This window comes from Chrysemys picta, chromosome 6 (assembly GCF_011386835.1).
Source record: "Chrysemys picta bellii isolate R12L10 chromosome 6, ASM1138683v2, whole genome shotgun sequence".
Classification (NCBI taxonomy): Eukaryota; Metazoa; Chordata; order Testudines; family Emydidae; genus Chrysemys; species Chrysemys picta.
In genome coordinates this window covers 64,125,626-64,146,626 of record NC_088796.1, presented here as the reverse complement: position 1 = coordinate 64,146,626, position 21,001 = coordinate 64,125,626, and the positions used below count along the sequence as shown (strand labels likewise).

Genomic DNA, 21,001 nt, shown 5'->3' with positions numbered 1-21,001 from the left:
TCTGCTCTACTGACACATGGGAACAAGCAATTATCCAAACTTACAGCTTCATAAACCCGATCATGGAAATTATTTGCTAGCTACGGCTATCAAAAAAAACCCCAACAACTAAGAATATCGAGAAAGGGAGACTAATTTCTTGCCTTCTAATCCAACCATACAAAGTAAATCAAAGGAGCACACTAAATAAAATGACACCTTATTGGACGTTTGAATAATTTTTCTCTATTTGACTGTAATCTATAACTTACTGCATTCTAGAAAACAGCAGTAAGTCATGGCTAGATACACATCTATCTGAATCAGTAATTCTTTGCTTGTCCACTAAAATTTCAGTTGCAGTCACTGTGAACCCAAGATAGTGGCCATGGTCAAGTATCAGCAACTGCTTTTGCAGCTATGAACACCTTGGGTCATATTTTCAGAGATGCTGAGTACCCACAACTCCAAATGAAGTCATTGGTAGGGAAGGAGAGGGGTGGAAAGAATGAACAAGAACAATGCTAAAGGAAGTTTTTCTATATGAAAACCTAAAGCTTCCAAAAAACACCAAAAGATAGCTTTTACATCAAAAGGACTGATATGCAAACATCATATTTTAAAGGAAGGTTGCCACATCCATTGTTTATCCTGAGGGTTCAAATTGGATTTTAAAATCATCAAAAGATGGACTGAATTAAATGGAAATTTTTGGATCCCTGTCAACCTAATAATATCAGAAGTCCCATCAGTAGAATGGGCAATAACCTACCAATTCAGAGCATGGGGTATGCTTGCTATGGAGTGTGAACTATGTTGCAAAACAGAATAATGATGTGATGGACTGCACTGGCACCAATTAAATAGTTAATTCCTTCTTTGCCTGCCTGTTATAGGACAGGCGCCATAAAAATAAACACTGTCCAGCAAAAATCACAATTAATAGCAATGCTCTTCTATAAGAGCTTAGCCAAGGAGACTGTATGATGTATGAGTTGCTGCTATAGTAAATTAGCTTGTTACCATGGTTTTTTTATATCCCATCAGGTATCAGTTTGTCTCTGAGGCCAGCAATATCATATTTATATTATGGTATCAGATGAGGTGAAAAAAAGAGATAGCATTCACTACTGCATCTTAACATGGACATTTTATAGAGCATAATTTCTTGACAAGAGAAATCATTTATTTTTATTAGACTAGTGCCCACAAGCTCCAGTAGGACAGGGGCCCCACTGTGGTAAGTACTGTACAAAACACATAGCAAGATAAAGTTTCTGTCCCAAAGAGCTTACAATCTAATTTAAGACAAGATGCAACAAAAATGCCTAAATAATAATCAGATATAACTGACAGGTGTAATGTTGATAAGACTATGTGGTTACATAGATCAGCTATGTTCACTATTAAATAAGAAAAAGCAATACGCTAAGTTGTTTTGTCTTTTGCCAGGAGCTACGAAAAAGCAGAGAAGGAGAAATGATACAGCTGCTGTTGGGTGTGGTTATATATTCTAGCTAGGTACCTTTGTGGAGTCAACACTGAAAACGTAACTCTCAAAGGAACTGAAAGAGCAACACACTCTGCACATTACTTTTTTTCATTAAATCCTTGGGTTCACAAGCAGCACGTTTAAAAAAATAAAATAAATAAATAAACCTTCAAGTAAATCAAGAAACAACCTCTGTTCACTGTTTTGAAAGTCAAAAAGAACTAACAGGTGGAAACTAAAGTCAGACGAATTAAAATTAGAAAAAGGGCACAAAATGTTAATAGTGAAGCTGACTAACCCGTGGAACAAACCACCAAGGGAAACAGTGGATTCTTTGTTTCCTGGATTTACAAATCAGAACTGGATGCCTTCCGGAAGACATGATTCAGCCAAACACAAGTACACTGCTCTACAGCCAAAATGCTTCTGAAATAAATGTAGTCAAACTTTACTAATTCTGGGTCACTGAGAACGAAAATTATGTTTAAAATTGTTGATTGGCTCTAGTTTTCAAGATATGCTATTGGATCAGTATATACGACCCTTGCCTTGGGAATGGCGGAGGATACGTGAGTTATAAAGGGAAGGGATCTCAATTTAAACCAGAAATGACTAAAATACATCTTTGACTGGATCTATGAATAAATCTATGACTGGGTTTGGACAGTACTTGCTTTTTAGGCAAAACAATGAATGATGCAATCTGAAGCTGGTATTGCGTCATACATGATATGAATTGCATCATGTTATTCCTAGAAGTCATGGATGATGCAATCATAACGACGCTTACATCACTCTGCTGAACAAATTGCCCTATATCAGCTCTAGAAATCATACAGTGTCGTGCTCTCTTATTTTTCAGTGTTTGATTTTGCAAAGGGATACATTTCTGTTTAGCCAAAGTGAGCAGAGATGCCTCATACTTGTGTGAGCTGTGCAGATAACTTCTGCTATGTTTGTGGTGAAGTGACTTTTGCATCACAAAAGCGCAGTATAACCACTATGGTTAAGAAAGCCTATCACCTTTATTTTGGCTGCAAAATTGGAGATCAGGACAAGAGGTGGGCCCGACACATAGCCTGCAACAACATCGATGGTGTGATGGCAGCCCTCAACATCGTTCACGATCCAGATGAGTGGAGACTGTTCATTGATTCATCGAAGACGAGTCTTAAAGCTGTTTTACTGCATAATGGCAATGTTTTGCCATCAATTCCAGTTGGTCATGCAATCCATATGAAGGAAACCTATGACAACATGAAACAACTTTTGAGGTGCATAAACTAAGACCAACATCAGTGGCAGCTTTGTGGCGATTTGAAGGTTGTTGCTTTCTTGCTTGGTCTGCAAACTGGATACACAAAGTACTGCTGTTTTCTCTGCGAATGGGATAGTCGTGCAAGAGATTCCCACTACATCAAGAAAGACAGTCATTGGAGCCTGGGAGGAAAAGTGTTCAGCATCCACTACTTGTTGAATCAAGGAAGATTTTGTTACCACCCTTACACATCAAGCTGGGTCTGATGAAGAACTTTGTCAAGGCCATTGACAAAACACAAGCAGCTTTCAAGTACCTCCGTGGAAAATTTCCAAGGTTAAGTGAAGCTAAGATAAAGGAAGGTGTCTTTGTTGGTCCTCAGATTGTCAACTTCTTCGAGATGATGCATTTGACCATGCACTGCGTGGCAAGGAAAAGATGGCATGGAAAGCCTTCCAGTTAGTGGCAATAAATTTTCTCGGAAACAACAAGGCAGACAACTACAGGTTGTTGGTGGAAAACCTCCTCAAGGCATACAAAAGCCTTGGTTGCAACATGTCACTAAAGATACATTTTTTGCACTCTCATCTAGATTTTTTTCCACCGAACTGCGAAGCAGTGAGCGACAAGCACAGCAAGCGATTTCACCAGGACATTGCAACAATGGAGAAATGCTATCAGGGCAAATGGAGCCCATCAATGCTGGACAGTGACAAGAGATGCTCCATTTAATGAATACAAGAGACAAGCCAAGAAGCGCCAAGTAGACACTGAATAGGACTAAACTATGTACATAATAGTTTTTTGCCTTTTGTTTCCTAATAAATTTTATTTATATAACCCCTTTGCTGATTTTTAAAGTGTTACATAAACAGGACAGGTGAAATATTATCATGTAAAGCAACCATAAACACATGAAAAGACCTAGGTTTACAATTTATGATTAAAACTCTACTATCTACACAATATACATAGACATAAAATGTAAAAACTTAAATATCTTAGAAACAGTAGCCAATCAGTTGTTTTGTCATATTTGAATTCAGCACATCAAAATACATAATAAATAGCAAATTTTATTTCTGAAGCAGACGACTTCTCAAAAATTGTAGACTAGTGTAATTGGCCTCAGTACACGGGTGAAATTCTGTGGCCTGTGTTACACAGGAAATCATACTAGATCAGGGTTTCTCAAACTTTTTCATACTGTGGACTACATCTTCATAGAGATCGTCTATTACAGCCCCCTCTTTTCACATTAAAGATGGATTAACATTCCTGTGTTTACTACAGCAATTGCTTACATGGAAAGGTGATATTAGGAAACTATTTAATTTACGTTTAGCTTCTTTTAATTTACCACTGCAAGTAGAAATAAAGAGGAGAGGCAGCATCTTATGACCAACCAGCTCTCCACAGACTGCTCAGAGTCCATAGACCACAGTTTGGGAACCACTGTTCTAGATGATCTATTGGTCCCCCTTCTGGATTAAAAAAATATATGAATCCATGAACATCATTGGAAATTTAGGGGCATTAAATCAGGTGATGTGATGTACATTTGGTTTAGCTGTTGTTGAATCACAATGGTGATTCTCTGCCCTACTATTACAGTATGTAACCAAGTAGTACAATGCCGTGGGCAAGGTTTTCATTATTCTACAGACAATCCAATCTAACACCACACACATTCACACCCACTCTTTTTTTTATACTTTCTCTCACAATGAAGTGTTCTATATCTTAGCATATTGCCTCAGGCTCCTAAGTAGTCTGTCAGAAAACTCAGACTCTAACCTACTGAAAGAGGATGACACAGTAAAGGAAGGAATTAATCACAGCCATTGCTTTAGGGTCTCTCACTCTGGTACTCTGCCAGTCCTAAAGCAACAACCAAACTTGAAGGTCTTAGAATCATAAAATCATAGAAATGTAGAGTTAGAAGGAACCTAAAGAGATCATCTAGTCCAACTTACAGTGGTGAGGTAGGACCAAGTAAACCTAGACCATCCCCGACAGGCATTTGTCCAACCTGTTCTTAAAATCCTTCCAATGATGGGGATACCAAAACCTCCCTTGGAAGCCTATTTCAGTACTTAACTACTCTTACGGTTAGAAAGTTTTTCCTAATATCTAACTTAAATCTCTTCTGCTGCAGATTAAGCCCATAACTTCTTGTTTTACCTTCAGTGGACATAGAGAACACTGTCCTCTTTATAGCAGCCATTAACATATTTAAAGACTATTAACAGCCCCCCCACCCCCCGTCTTCTATTCTCAAGACGAAAGATGTCCAGTTTTTTTTAACCTCCTCTCATATTTCAGGATTTCTAAACCTTTTAACATTTTATTCGCTCTCCTCTGGACCCTCTTCAATTTGTCCACACCTTTCTTAATGTGTGTCCAAAACTGGACACAATATTGTATCTGAAGTCTTACCAGTGCCAACCAGGGTGCGACAATTATCTCCCATGTCTTACACACAACTTTCCTGTTAATATGCTCCAGAACAATATTAGCCTTCCTGGCAACTGCACCACAAGATATGTCTACATTGCAAAGAAAAACCCTCGGCGCTGAGTCTCAGAGCCTGGGTCAACTGACTTGGGCTTGTGGGGTTAGGGCTGCAAGGCTAAAAATAGCAGTATAGATAAGTGGTCCCCAACCTTTTCCGTGGGGCGGGCGCCGGAAGACTAGCCGCCGAGTACCATGGCCGCCGGACAAGTAGCTGCCAAAATGCCGCCGTGAATCAGCATCAACAAGAGGCGTCGCTGCCAAAATGCCACCGAAATTCGGCGGCATTTCGGTGCTAGTGCTTCTTGACGTTGCCGCTTCTCTGCGGCATTTCAGCGGCTGCTTGTCTGGTGGCCAGTAGGGGGGCGCACATGGATGCCCCAACGGGTGCCATGGCGCTTGTGGGCACTGCGTTGGGGACCCCTGGTATAGATGTTCACAGTGGGGCTGGAACCCAGGTTCTGAAATCCAATAAGGGAGGAGAGTCTGAGAGCTCAGGCTCCTGCCTGGGCCTGAACATATACACTGCTATTTTTGTTAATATTGATTGTGTTAAGTATCTGGTTTACAAGCAAAACAGGCATTAAACACCTCAGCCTTCCTGATGTCTTCTATTATTAGCTCTCCTTCCATGTTAAGTAGAGAAACTTCAACTTTTTCTTTATATGTCTCTTGCTTCCAACATATTTCAAGAATCTCTCCTTATTGCCTTTTATAACCCTGCCAAGGAGTAACTCATTTTGTGCCTTAACCCTTCTGATTTTGCTTCTAAATGTTTGTGCTATTCTTTTGTGCTCCTCCTAGCAATTTGTCCATGTTACCACTCTTTGTGGGATTCTTCTACAACTTTCAGGTCACTAAAGAGTTCTTGATGGAGCCATATTGCCCTCTCGCTATTCTTCATACCAAAATAGCTAGCAGTTGTGCATTTAATATTGTCTCCTTGAAAAACTGCCAGTTCTCCTGAACTTTTTATCCTCTTGGAGGTGCTTCCCATGGGACTTTACCTACCAAATCTCTGAGTTTGTTAAAAATCTGGTTTTCTGAAGACCATTGTCTTTATTCTGCTGCACTTACTCCTTCCTTTCCTTAGAATCAGGATATCTTTCATTTTATGGTCACACCAAAATTGCCTTCAGCGTTTAGATTCACAACCCATTCCTCCTTGTTAGTCAAAATCAAGTCTAAAATGGATGTCCTCTGGTTACTTTGTGCACCTTCTGAGACAAAAAGTTGTCCCTGATAAGAACGTATGGGACATTTTGAGTTTTACCAGAATATTGCTTAACTTCTCTCTTTTGCAATATAAAGCATCATTGGGAACTGTCCAGCTAAGGAATGCTTGCTGCAGACAATGTGCTGTTGGGAGACAGAACCTCAGCGATAGCATCCCATCCCCTGATTTCCCTCAGGCTCACTCATCCCCTCCCTTACTCTTCTCCTTAACCTCTCACTCTCTGGCTCTTCCCCCGAAAATGCAAACTTACTTTAGAGTCTCTCTCATCTTAAAAATCCCTTCACATAATAAAAGATCCAGAGATCACTAAATGAAATTAATAGATAGCAAGTTTAAAACAAACAAAAGGAAGTACTTCTTCACACAACGCAGAGTCAACCTGTGGAACTCTTTGCCAGAGGAGGTTGTGAAGGCCAAGACTATAACAGAGTTCAAAAAAGAACTAGATAAATTCATGGAGGATAGGTCCATCAATGGCTATTAGCCAGGATGGGCAGGGATGCTGTCCCTAGCCTCTGTTTACTACAAGCTGGGAATGGGCAACAGGAATAGATCACTTGATGATTACCTGTTCTGTTCATTCCCTCTGGGGCACCTGGCATTGGCCACTGTCGGAAGACGGGATACTGGCTAGATGGACCTTTGGTCTGACCCACTATGGCTGTTTTTATGGACAATGGAGCACAACTATATACAATGTTCTCGAAGGATTAATACACTACTAGCCTGCAAATGTTAAACAACCTAACACACAGCTGTTTGAGTCACTGATAATCTACTTGCATTTCCACATGCCAGATACTTTACAGACAGTGATTGGGAAATCTATGGGGGGGAGGGAAACCCTACACCAAATCACCATAATTATATGTTCCACCTTCCACCACTTCCTTTTTTAACTGTTCAATAATATTTATGGAGTAGGTTATGAGTGCTGAGGAGAGGGAGGCAATATCTCCATACCAATGCAGTTGGGCAGCAGTGCTGAATTCTGATGAGAATACTTTGTGTAATCTCAAAGTAATTAATTCAGAAAATTAACATTCAACCTTGTTTCATGTTACTTGGGTTAACTGTGCGTCATCTGTCTGCTTGGCTGCCACCATCTATCTCAGAAGTGACTGACCTTCAGTTATTTTGTATGTAGCTGGTGTTGTAATAATTCGGCCTACAAATTTATCCTAATTGCGAGCTCAACTCTGTGAAAGTGGATGTAAATTTACAAAATGTTTCAATAATCTGTAACAATAAATGCTGATGGTAAAAAATGCAAAAGGGAGTCAAAGACTGAACTAGTTCAAACTAAAAGGCCTACTGATATAACTCAAGGACTGTGTTAAGATCATGTCTGGTAAACAAAAGAAGTGTGGAAATCAATGAACCAAAATTTAGGGTCTTTAAAAGAACAGACTTTAGGGAGAAAATCAGTGACATGCAAGTGCAACAAGTGCTGACTGAAAGAAGGGAAAGGCACAAGCTTCACCATCATGTCTGCCACCCCAACTGTCTCCTGAGACTCCAGCATCTACCATAATACCATTGGGCCTTCACTGTTTTGATCCTGAGAAATGTTCTGGCCAGGCTAGGGTTGCCAATTTTGGTTGAAAATATCCTGGAGGATTCATCACATGGCAATCTTTAATTAAATATTTATCTTTAATTCCTGGAGACTTCGGGACAATCCTGGCGGGTTGGCAACCCTAGGCCAGGCCAACGAGAAGGACCCAGATGATATCACATCTCCACCAACTTCAGCTAAAATCCATCCACCACCTGGAATGTGAAATTTTATCATCTCCCCTGCCGATGAGTCCTTTTCCTTCACTGATGCCTTATTTCGTCTCTTTCCTATCCCTCTTCTTTTTGCTTCTGTTCAGTAAGTGTTTGGCTTACCCAGGCAAGACTACATATTCTGTAACACTGCTGTAAGCCTGTAACCAGAAAGGCAGCTAAAAAGCAATGCCCTAACCAGCCCAATGTTTGTACAAGTTTGCTAGGTCTTGAGTTGCTAATAAGACCATTTCCTGTGCCTCTGTTTTTCAGCAATGAAACTGCAAGTCAAAGTCAACACCAGAGACAGAAACTGCATTTTCTATCTTTACTGTTCTGTTCTCCACCTTTCTTGCAATTGCCTAGTTTTGTCTTCTAGGAATGGGATTGGATTTTAACAGCAGTTTATATAGGCTGGAGCTGTTGCTAACTTTTTCCCCCCAGAAAGAATATTTATTAACATCTGAGACACTGTCAAACAAGGGTTCTCCCTCCCCCTTCAAAATGTTCTCTATACCTAAAGAGAAAGGGAACAAGGGATGTTTTTAAAATGAAAGACTTATTTAATACTTAACATTTTAAATGCTTTAATTCTTTCCCTTCTTTTCTATATCTTTAATACAAGGCTAAAAGGACGTTTAATGGTGAGTTTGCTATGATACTAAGCGGACTCAGGTCTCCATACACCAAACCCTGGACCTTGTTTTAGAACTGTTTAATATTTGACAATTTCCAGGTCATGTTAACACCTTTGACTCACTGGGCCCATTTAATTAAAATTTGTAAAGGCACTCTAGAATAAAAGGAAATATATAAAAAATAAGACATTTTAAAAGATATTAGGTGGCCAATAGGAAAATTGTTCTACCCTGTTTCCCCGAAAATAAGACAGTGTCTTATATTAATTTTTGCTCCCAAAGATGCGCTAGGTCTTATTTTCAGGGGATGTCTTATTTTTCAATGAAGAAGAATACGGTACACATCGGTGGATGCCTTATTATCGGGGAGGTCTTATTATCGGGGGGATGCCTTATATTACAACGAGAGGCAAAACTGTAAGTAGGCCTTATTTTCGGAGGATGTCTTATTTTCGGGGAAACAGGGTAGTTACTAGCTGACAAGTGGCCATGTTAACAAGTATCCTCTGTCCCTCGCCCCATATCACTCTCTCTCTCACACACACACAGGCTTCATTCTCTTCTTAAGTCTCATAAAGGTTGTGGAAGTGGGTCATTAAGAGGACAATTAAAGCACAGAGAATGACATTCCAGAGGTAAATCAGCTGTGCTCCAGAAACTATACATTCACTTACATTGGGGAAAAAAATCTGTTGTTGCTCCCACATTCCCTGCAATAACGTTACTTTTCATAGTAAGAGTTCAGGAATATGTTTGCCAAGTTTGTGATGCATCAGATCATATGCAATTTTGTCTGTGCAAATAATGTTTTTTTAAAAATTGAACTATTTTGGCATATTACTATTATTTGTGTCTGGAATACCCACGTTTGGGTGCAGAATGGAAAATCTGTTCTTGTCTATTTGAAAATGGCTTACCTTGTTACTGTCTGCCCATTGGTTCACATTCTAGACATTTTGCCAAAAGTGAGTAAAAACATTCAGGGAAGGAAGAACTTAAGGAATATCTCTACAGAAGTACTTAGAGAGATGTACAAAATTCAGGTCACTCCTGTTAGAAGCTGTATTAGCCAGCAGCAACTGGTCAAGTTTATAGTCTCCCCTAAATCCATGAACCTTTGACCAAGACTCATATTTTTCTTCCTACATGAATTCCACTCGTTCTGCCTAGGAAGCTGCCATTTTTCTAGTGAAGTGTACTTTGTTACAAATGGCTTGGCTACTGGTTTTATAAACCTTCGATAATTAACTTGATATCTACCTATTGAGGGTTTAAATACATTATTTCCCATTCTTACATCCATCTAGTACCAGAATTTCTTTTTGGTTTAGAATTTGAATAGGATGATATTGTTACTGCTTAAAATTGGCAATAGTCAGATTTTGGAATAAGGGCTGGGTCTGTTTTTAATACTACCTCATCATTGCTGAATACAGCATTGGTCCCCCATCAATATGACACCTAGTTCTGATATCCTGTGTGGAGAAGAGAGATTTCTATTTTGAGAATGTGTGGACATGGCTGCTTCTGAGAAGGATCTATTATTGGTGCAAATGAGGAAAGCATTTTAGATTTCATTTGTTAAATGAACAGAATTCTTAATCGAAAAATGATTTCCTCTAAGGCTGTGACACAATATGGGAACAATGGTGTCCTCCAGAAAGGAACCTAATTATTTTATTTAAGAGGTTACACCAAAACTTAGATCAGACTTGCAATAGAAAATAATGGATCAGATTCTCTGCTGGTGTAAACTGACATAGCTCCTTTGAAGTTAATGAAACTACTTTGATTTACACCAGTTTAGGATTGGGCCCCAAAAGATGAGCTTCTATTAATGAACTTGATCCACATTATTGGTGAAAGCATTTTCTTTGTAGGTGAAGCAGGAATAGGCCCACTTCCTGTCACTAAAACTCCAACTAGCCAATACTGGTGCTTGGTTACAATTATTTGGACAGACCAATAGAAGGAAGCCCACTTGTCTGACTGGCCCCACCCCATAATTATACAATGGCTGCGAATGCCAGTGTGCTTTGGGTAAGCCATCTCTTTATGTCAGCTTTCTCAGATGCAATACTGGGATAATATATTTACTTCCCTCCTACCCAGAAATGTTGTGAGGATTCATTAAATTCTAAGTTTTGTGAAGTACTGTGAAGAAAGTATCAATTATTACTAGCTCGAGGGCAATGATCTGTTCTTTAAGCCCTCTAACTGCGTAACCACAAATTCAAATTCATACCACGGTATTTTTGCCCATTTCATCAGTTCACAGTGAATAATTCAAAAAAACAGATGACTTACACTATTTCTCTTTATCCATCTTCCAAACTGCCAGTGGTTGATACTGATCTCTCAGTTAATGGAGACACTGCTATTAATGAACAATATAACCCCAGAGAGGCAAATGTCAATTGCCCTGAAATCTTTTGTCATTATTTCATATTAAATTATAAACAAACATTATGTGTATGATCACAACAGCAACAGCATGATTGGTTTGCTAAAGCTTGCTGTTAGTGTACAAATTGAACATGTTTATTCTTTGCATACTTAAAAACATTTTCATAAACAGCCTTCAACTTGCCTGACAGTGTTGTTTTTCATATTGACCAAATGTTTTAAAATTCATCTCCCCATCTATTCCCACTCACACTGTCTCTGAAAGAGATTTGTACATCTATTTTCATTCTATCTTTAAATGTACAAAGAACATAGCCCATAATGAATCATTTTCTTGTACTGCTACCACCTCTGTAACAATTTACTGAATAAAGAAAGATTAAAGAACATCCTCCTAAAAATTAAATAAAATCTCCAGTACTCCTCCCAGATAAAACCCGTTAGGTATTGAAACTCCAGCAGTAAGGGTATGTCTACACTACGGGATTAATCCGAATTTATATAATTCGAATTTGGGAAACAGATTGTATAAAGTCGAAATGTATGCGGCCACACTAAGCACATTAATTCGGCGGTGTGCGTCCAAGTACCGGGGCTAGCGTCGATTTCTGCAGCGTTGCACTGTGGGTAGCTATCCCATAGCTATCCCATAGTCTCCCGCGCCCATTGGAATTCTGGGTTAAGATCCCAGTGCCTGATGGGACAAAAAACATCGTCGCAGGTGGTTCTGCGTACAGCCTCACCTCCTCCCTCCCTCCCTCCCTGCATGAAAGCAACGGACGGCAGACAACCATTTCGCGCCTTTTTTCCTGGGTAAACACTGCAGACTCCATACCACGGCAAGCATGGAGCCCGCTCAGCTCAAGACAGCAGTCATGAATATTGTAAACATCTCGCGCGTTCTCGTGGAGTTTATGCTGAGCTAGGACCAGAAAAACGAGGCGAGGAGGCAGCGGCGGCGGCAGCGCAGCGACAAGCATGATGAGGACATGGACATGGACACGGACACAGAATTCTGTGAAACCACGGGCCCCGGTGCTTTGGAGATCATGTTGTTAATGGGGCAGGTTCTATCCATGGAACGCCGATTCTGGGCAAGGGAAACAAGCACAGACTGGTGGGACCGCATAGTGTTGCAGGTGTGGGATGATTCCCAGTGGCTGCGGAACTTTCGCATGCGTAAGGGCACTTTCATGGAACTTTGTGACTTGCTGTCCCCTGCCCTGAAACGCCAGAATACCAAGATGAGAGCAGCCCTCACAGTTGAGAAGCGCGTGGCGATAGCCCTGTGGAAGCTTGCAACGCCAGACAGCTACCGGTCAGTCGGGAATCAATTTGGAGTGGGCAAATCTACTGTGGGGGCTGCTGTGATGCAAGTAGCCAAAGCAATCACTCAGGTGCTGCTACGAAAGTTAGTGACTCTGGGAAATGTGCAGGCCATAGTGGATGGCTTTGCTGCAATGGGATTCCCTAACTGTGGTGGGGCGATAGATGGAACCCATATTCCTATCTTGGCACCGGAGTACCAAGCCACCAAGTACATAAACCGCTAGGGGTACTTTTCAATGGTGCTGCAAGCACTGGTGGATCACAAGGGACATTTCACCAACATCAACGCGGGCTGGGCGGGAAGGGTTCATGACGCTCGCGTCTTCAGGAACACTACTCTGTTTAAAGGGCTGCAGCAAGGGACTTACTTTCCGGACCAGAAAATAACCGTTGGGGATGTTGAAATGCCAATAGTTATTCTTGGGGACCCAGCCTACCCCTTAATGCCATGGCTCATGAAGCCATACACAGGCAGCCTGGACAGGAGTCAGGAGCTGTTTAACTACAGGCTGAGCAAGTGCAGAATGGTGGTAGAATGTGCATTTGGCCGTTTAAAAGGTCGCTGGCGTTCATTATTGACTCGCTCTAACCTCAGCCAAAGAAATCTCCCCATTGTTATTTCTGCTTGCTGCGTGCTCCACAATCTCTGTGAAAGTAAGGGGGAGACCTTTATGGCAGGGTGGGAGGCTGAGGCAAATCGCCTGGCTGCTGATTACACGCAGCCAGACACCAGGGCGATTAGAAGAGCACACCAGGAAGCGCTGTGCATCAGAGAAGCTTTGAAAACCAGTTTCATGACTGGCCAGGCTACAGTGTGAAATATCTGTTTGTTTCTCCTTCATGAAAACCTGCCCCCTTTATTGACTCATTTTCTGTAAGGAACTCACCCTCCCCCTTCCCCCAGCTTGCTTTCAAACCAAATAAAGTCACTATCATTTAAAAATCATTTATTCTTTATTAATAGATTAGAAAAAGAGGGAGGAAACCCGGGTGGGATTTGGGAGGAGGATCGGTGGGAAGGAAAAGGCCACTAAAAAAAGGTTAAAAAAATGACAGCCTTTTGCTTGGGCTGTCCACTGGGGTGGAATGAGAAGGTGTACGGAGCCTCCCCCCCCGCGCTCTTACACGTCTGGGTGAAGAGGATATGGAACATGGGGAGGGGGGTACAGGGGCAGTAGCGGCAGTCTGTTTTCCTGCAGCCGTTCCTGAAGCTCCACCAGATGCCGGAGCATGTCTGTTTGCTCACGCAGCAGCCCCAGCGTTGCATCGTGCCTCCTCTGATCTTCCTGCCACCACCTCTCATCTCGAGCGTCTCTCCTCTCCTCACGTTGGTCCCTCCTGTCCTCACGTTGGTCCCTCCTGTCCTCACGTTCACTGGCTTCTTTCCTATACTTTGAAACTGTTTCCTTCCACTCATTCAGATGAGCTCTGTCACTGCGGCTGGATTCCATAATTTCAGAAAACATCTCGTCTCGCGTCTTCTTTTTATGACGCCTTATCTGTGATAGCCTTCGGGATGGAGGAGGGAGGCTTGAGGAATTTGCAGCTACTGTAGGGAGAGGAAAAAAGAGAGAATTGTTTAAAAAGATACATTTTGCAGAACAATGCTTATACTCTTTCACGGTGACCAACACTATTCACATTACATAGCACATGTGATTTCTGTGCAAGGTCACATTTTGCCTCTTAATACTGAGTGCCTGTGGCTTTGCTGCTAGAGATCACAGGTCCGGGCAACAGAATTCGGCTTGCATGCGGCCATGGTAAGCCATTGTCTTACGGCTTCTGCGCCCTCCTTTCCCACATACCAAGCAAAGCCCGTATAGTGCTGCGGTTTTTCTGTTAACATTCAGCAGCAGCACAAAACAAACTAACCACCCCCCTCCCCCCCGCCATGAATTCTCTGGGATGATCGCTGTACCCCTCCCCCCACCGCGTGGCTGGTAACAGGGAAGATCCCTGCTAGCCAAACGCGAAAAGCTCAGGGCCAATTTCCCATCTGCGCTTGGCTAACTGCAGGGAAAGATTTATTTTCAGCCACAGGCAAACAGCCCAGTAGGAACGGCCACCTCTGTCCCCTTAATTAAGTTCCCGTATTTCAACCAGGTTACCATGAGTGATATCACTCTCCTGAGGATTACACAACAAGATAAAGAACGGATGTTGCTTGAATGCCAGCAAACACCGGGACCATACGCTGCCAGGCTTTGTCAGGCAATGATACCAGATTACTTGCTGCAAGCATGGCGTGGTCAAGTGTCCTACCATGGAGGACGGAATAAGGATGCACTGCCCAGAAACCTTGTGGCAAGGCTTTTGGAGTACCTCCAGGAGAGCTTCATGGAGATGTCCCTGGAGGATTTCCGCTCCATCCCCAGACACGTTAACAGACTTTTCCAGTAGCTGAACTGACCGCGAATGCATCCCAAGTCCTCAGGGCAAAGTAATCATTAAAAACCGTTTGCTTTTAAAACAAGTTTTATATTTTAAAAGGTAAACTCACCTGAGGTCCCTTCCATGGGGTCAGGGTCTTGGATACTGGCTTGGGAGGGTTGGGAGGGTACTTCAGTCAGGCTGAGAAAAAGATCCTGGCTGTTGGGGAGAACGGAGTGCTGTGTGCTCTCTGCAAGCTCATCCTCCTCCTCCTCCTCCTCTCCCCCATCGGCAGAATCCTCAGGTGTAGCTGATGAGACTATCCCTGACCCGGAATCCACGATCACAGGTGGGGTAGTGGTGACGGCCCCCCCTAGAATTGCATGCAGCTCGGCGTAGAAGCGGCATGTCCGCGGCTCTGACCCGGAGCGACCGTTTGCCTCCTTTGTTTTTTGATAGGCTTGTCTGAGCTCCTTGACTTTCACGCGGCACTGATCTGAGTCCCTATTGTGGCCTCTCTCCATCATGCCCTTGGAGATTTTTTCAAAAGTTTTGGCATTTAGTCTTTTAGAACGAAGTTCTGCTAGCACTGAATCCTCTCCCCATATAGCGATCAGATCCAGTACCTCCCTCACGGTCCATGCTGGTGCTCTTTTTCGATTATCGGCCTGCATGGTTACCTGTGCTGATGAGCTATCTGTGGTCACCTGTGCTCTCCACACTGGGCAAACAGGAAATGAAATTCAAATGTTCGCGGGGCTTTTCCTGTCTACCTGGCCAGTGCATCCGAGTTTAGATTGCTGTCCAGAGCGGTCACAATGAGCGGTCACAATACCATCGAATTGCGGCCACACTATCCCTAACTCAAAGTGTTAAAATCGATTTTGGCGCTACTCCGCTCGTCGGGGTGGAGTACAGAAATCGATTTAAAGGGCCCTTTATTTCGAAATAAATGGCGTTGTTGTGTGGACGGTTGCAGGGTAAATTCCAATTAACGCTGATAAAACCGAATTAAAGTCGTAGTGTAGACCAGGCCTAAGATGTACTGAAGTCCTTATGTTACACATTTTACTTGTACTTCTCCTTATGTAACTCTACTATACAGAACATCTGGGACAAATGCCATCTGAGAGTTTTAGTACTGTTAGTAATAAATACCAGAAGAGATTTACATACTATGGGGTTTTGGTTTTTTTTACATGTTTGAGATAATGTATTATTCAAAGTAACTTATTAAAACCCCTATTAAATCAATAAGGAAAATATACCGCTTCACATTTATTAACCAAACTAGAGAATTATTCTATTTCATTTATTTCTAGATGTATATTGCCTGAATTTGTACTTCAATGACCCTGTTCATAAGAACTGCTCGGAACTATTCTACATGAATGTTGCATTCTTTACGCAAAAGTGCAGACAATGCTCTTGCAACACAAAGACTGCTTTTCTCAGTTAAGGTACTCTCCTTAATCACACATAAAGAGACAGTTCTGAATGGTTCAACAAGGAACATTTGTAGTTCTAGTATGTAAAAATGTCACCATATTCAATAATCCAGAAAAAAACTGAAAACATTATTTAAAAGAGGGCACGATACTGCAGTGCCAATATGCTGCGTAAATTTTCATGTGCTTAACAATTCTGGTATTACATTTGTTTTAATTGATGTTTACCATGGTAACCTTCGCTTCACCATAGCCTACACAGAACTTATAAAATACAAAATACCTTTTCTCTTAAATGATCTCTCACACTGAATTCTGGCACACAGCATTAATAAATGGTTTGAAAACATGACCCACAAGTTTTACCTTAAAAAAAAAAAAAATCAGGAAACTATGGGGGTATGCATGTAAGAGAAGAAAAAAAAACCATTTGTAGTGACCATCAGGATGTCCAAGAAAGGACCCTTGTCAACTGTTGAAATGGGCCATCCTGATTATCATTAACAACGTTTTTTTTTTACTCCTGCTGATAATAGCCCACCTTAATTGATTAGTCTCGTTATAACTGGTATGGCAACACCCATTTTTTCATGTTCTCTGTGTATATATATATCTTCCTAGCATATTTTCCACTGCATGCATCCGATGAAGTGGGTTTTAGCCCACAAAATCTATGTCCAAATAAATTTGTTAGACTCTAAGGTGCCACAAGTACTCCTCGTTCTTTACACTTTCCATGGGGGACTGTGAGCACCTGGGTGATAACCAATGCATTAGCAAGATAATTGGGGAGAATATAAGGAGAGGAAACAGGAAGTGGGAGGAGCTGAAGAGGAGTTCAGAATATGAACTTGGGCTGGGGAGTGAGGGCTGCAGGGAAGCCTGTCTTTGCAATAAGCCTGTGTTGCTTAGCAGACTGGGATCCCACAGATCTTGCTGTCATAATAGCGGAAGCGGCTAAAATGAATTTTGTTGAGGGCAGGACTGGGTGGGAGAAAATAAACAGACTGCAGTAATTTGTGGGGAAACACTTTATAACTTTTAATACTTAAATTTAAGCGAGGGATAGAAAGATTTGATGTCTATTATAACAGGAGTTAAAGTATTTTTTACGTGGTTTAAGCAAGATTTGTTTTATTCTTTGAGTGGCAAAAATTGTGAATTCCATTTATATATTAACCAACCATTTTGTTCGTTTGTTTGTTTCTAATAGCATTTCCGGGTTCTAAGGTTTTTGCAGGTGGGCGCGGTATAAAAATGCAAGAAACAATGCGGGAGTTGTTGGCAGTGGGTATTGTAAGGTGAGATGAGAGTGGGATTAAAAAAATAGTCCCGCATTGGGCTCTATTGTACAGTATTGTTATGTATAAGGGAAATAAATGCACACCTGGGTGAAAGACAAACAGCCTGGTGTGCATTTGTGACTGCAAAACCATCCGAACTGGCCATGCAGTGAGATTCACTGGATAACAATGGAGGAGCCCTGAGACAGAGACCTATTAAACAACATTTAATCCATTGATAAACAGTGAATTTAAAAGTTTACAACCCCATATTTTATCCATTGAAACAAAAATGATTTTTTTTACTTTCAAATTCTTTACCTGGGTCCAAAATAAACTTTTACATTAACATCTAGACTTCTATACCCAAGAGTAAATGAAGGAAGCTGAAAGTTTGTAAAATACTGCGTGAAAGCTAGAGATAAAAATCTCAAATCAATCCAAAACACATGTAGATTAAGTAAATTAAATACACGGGACTCTGTAAACTAAGTTCTCCAAAAAAGACAACATAACTTACCGCACACTTGAAAGTAAAGGTCTGAACTAAAGACGTTCTTTCTTTCAGAAATGGTAGTTAGTTGCATCTCAAGAGGGCTGAGGTAAAGAACCTTACTGAACTCTTATTGAATTAAAAGCTAGTAAATCTAACAAAAATGCTGTAAACGTGTGAATGACTAATATGGAATTTTTATTACTATCAGACATTCTATTGCCACTCAAAGTGTTGTTTTTTTTTCAAGCTAACCAGATTGACACAGTAGGTGGATTTCTCAGAGCAAGTGGGATCTGGAGTGTTCTCCCAAATATGGGAGACCTGGAAACATTTTTGTATTTCCTCTGCCCCTGCCCTCCAAAACTGCCAGCTCTGATTTGTGTATGACTCAGAAAACCACCCTTTGAGCTCTGCATATCTGTGATCCGCCTTGACCATACTTCACTCCTGATATACAACATTCTTGGAGAAAGGGAAACTCTCTCCAAAAGCCCATCTTTGATGTAAGCTTGATTCTAAAAATCCTCAGCTCCCTTAAGTTCCTCAGAAAATGTAAGATTACATTTCTCATGTACATTCTACTACAGGGGGAAATATTAGACTGGGAGAGTGATGAAAGGGGTGAGATAGGCGGCCAGGTTAATTAGCAAGGCATTTGAAAGTTAAGAGGGTTTTTATTATTTTTAAAGTGCTTTTTCTCTTTTAAAATATTACTTTTGGGGCATGTCATCTCTCAAGCACCCTTTGACCTATAGGCTCTAAAGTAGTTTTATTCATCTGATTTCAATCCTACACTTATGCCCATATGGAAATTTTGAGGGAACTTGAGGGTTGGAACTTACTTTCAGATTTATTTGCTCTATGGACTGGAAACTCAGCCCATTCCATCCCTGGCTGGTAGAGTTTAAAATTTTATCAGTGGTCTGACATAATGTTTGTTGATCATGAGTTGCTGTCAAATAAATTCAGGAGACATCCGGGCTTTGGCAGAATTTCAACAGCTCAAAATACAGAGGTGAGTGTCTAAATAAAGTCAAATGCAAGGCCCTATACGTAGGAAGAAAAACAAGTAGGGCTTATTGACAACATGAGGTACTGGATCCTAGAAAGCAGCCACTCTGAAAAAGCATCAGGGATCACAACAGATAACTTATTGAATGTGACTTACCCTTGTGGCACAAAGTGCTAATGCCATCCTTGGATGTACAAATAGGGGAATATCAAGCAGGAGCAGGGATATATTACCTATTTATATAGCACTGCTGAAATTGTTACTAGAATACCATGGCCTATTCTGGTATCAAAAAGCATGTTGAAATTGGAAAGCATTCAGAGCAGGACCACAAGAATGATTCAAGCCCTAGAGAAAATGCCTTACAGTGAAAAACTTAAGACATTCAACCATTTAGCTTAGGGAAGGGCAAGAGGCAACTTGAACATGCTATACAAGTACCTACACACAGTGCAAAATTTCTAGATTTCTCATCTAGGACACAACACGAGTGCTGGGAGCTGAAACTAAAAAAAAAATTAACAGGAAAAAGAGAAAAACTTAAAAAAGTAAAATAAAAAGACATGTAAATAAGAGGGTAAATAACCATTTGAACAGTTTACAAGGGAGTAGTAGATTCTCCATTAGTTGAAGTATTCAGATGAAGAAAAGATGTCTTCCTAAGACTTATATTTTAGTGCAACCACAAATTATCAGGATCAATACAGGACTTGGTGGGTGAAATTCAATAGCATGTGTCATGCAGGAGGTCATATTAAATTATCATAATAGTCCCTTCTGGCATTATAATCCATGAATATTTGATTTGAACACTGCAGTGTCTTGTGCTTTATTGAGTAACATGTATTGTTTTTTAATTCCACATCTGTAGTTATAGCAAAACAGGCTACTACAAGACGACGTAATACTCTACAGTAACTTTGTACTTATTGGCTATAAATTCTTTTAAAAACATTTAAACAAAAAATCATTACGATGTAGAAGAGAAATTATCAGGTGGATTTTTAATAAATAGGAAACCAATTTTGTCTACTTTTACAAATTTCTTTAGCTTTTTAAATCAGTTTAGTTTCCAATAATCAAAATGCCATAGTCTTATTTCTTTGCCATTGATACTGGTTGGATACAGCTGCTCAACTATTATCCAATAAACTTTTATATCTGCACCGCTATTTCTCTATCCTTCATAGAGAAGACAATGTTAGGAGAGGAAAGTTCTGCCCCAGAACAAATAAGTGTAGCTTACTCCTGTTTATTCAAATTAGACTGCACTTGCTGGTTAGAATGATGAACTTCTCCGTTTCTTTACATCAATATAATGCAATGTCAACGCATTTTTCTCTGAAGAAAAGCAAGACTCAGAAACAGAAGGCATGCACCCCTCTGTCATGCTGGCACTTCTCTAAAGTTACTAATTTGCCCTCCTGAATCTCAAAAGATTCTGTTATGATTGCGAAAAAACCCGCAAGAATGTGAGCCATTGTGTAACCAAAGCAGAGACAAGTCTACAGAGAGCCCGTAATAGCAGCTTAGAGAGGTGTGAACTGCCCCTACATCTCATTGATGCCTGATGATAACTTAAAATGTTAACATTGTTAATTATTTAATTCCCTGTGTAAGGAGGAAGATGGTGGATCATAATGCTGCAGACATTACTGCAAGTGAAGTATTATTTTGGCATCATAGAAAGGTGATGTTTGAGAGGCACCACTACTTATTTTTTCCTCCTGATCAAGAAGGAATGAAGCAAGAACACAATTACATTT

At 40.8% G+C, this 21,001-nt stretch overlaps 2 protein-coding genes across 18 annotated transcripts in view; both read right to left on the bottom strand.

The window, feature by feature from the left end:
• PAM (peptidylglycine alpha-amidating monooxygenase) overlaps nt 1-21,001 on the bottom strand; it is a 236,942-nt gene that overhangs the window by 125,311 nt on the left and 90,630 nt on the right. The window lies entirely within an intron of this gene.
• LOC135972382 (pre-mRNA-splicing factor CWC22 homolog) lies at nt 13,559-16,137 on the bottom strand. Its single transcript, XM_065550252.1, has 2 exons — nt 15,127-16,137; nt 13,559-14,172 (listed from the first exon to the last, which is right to left on the bottom strand). Exons 1-2 carry the CDS (start codon nt 15,668-15,670, stop codon nt 13,745-13,747), a joined length of 972 nt encoding a protein of 323 aa, XP_065406324.1. The 5' UTR covers nt 15,671-16,137; the 3' UTR covers nt 13,559-13,744.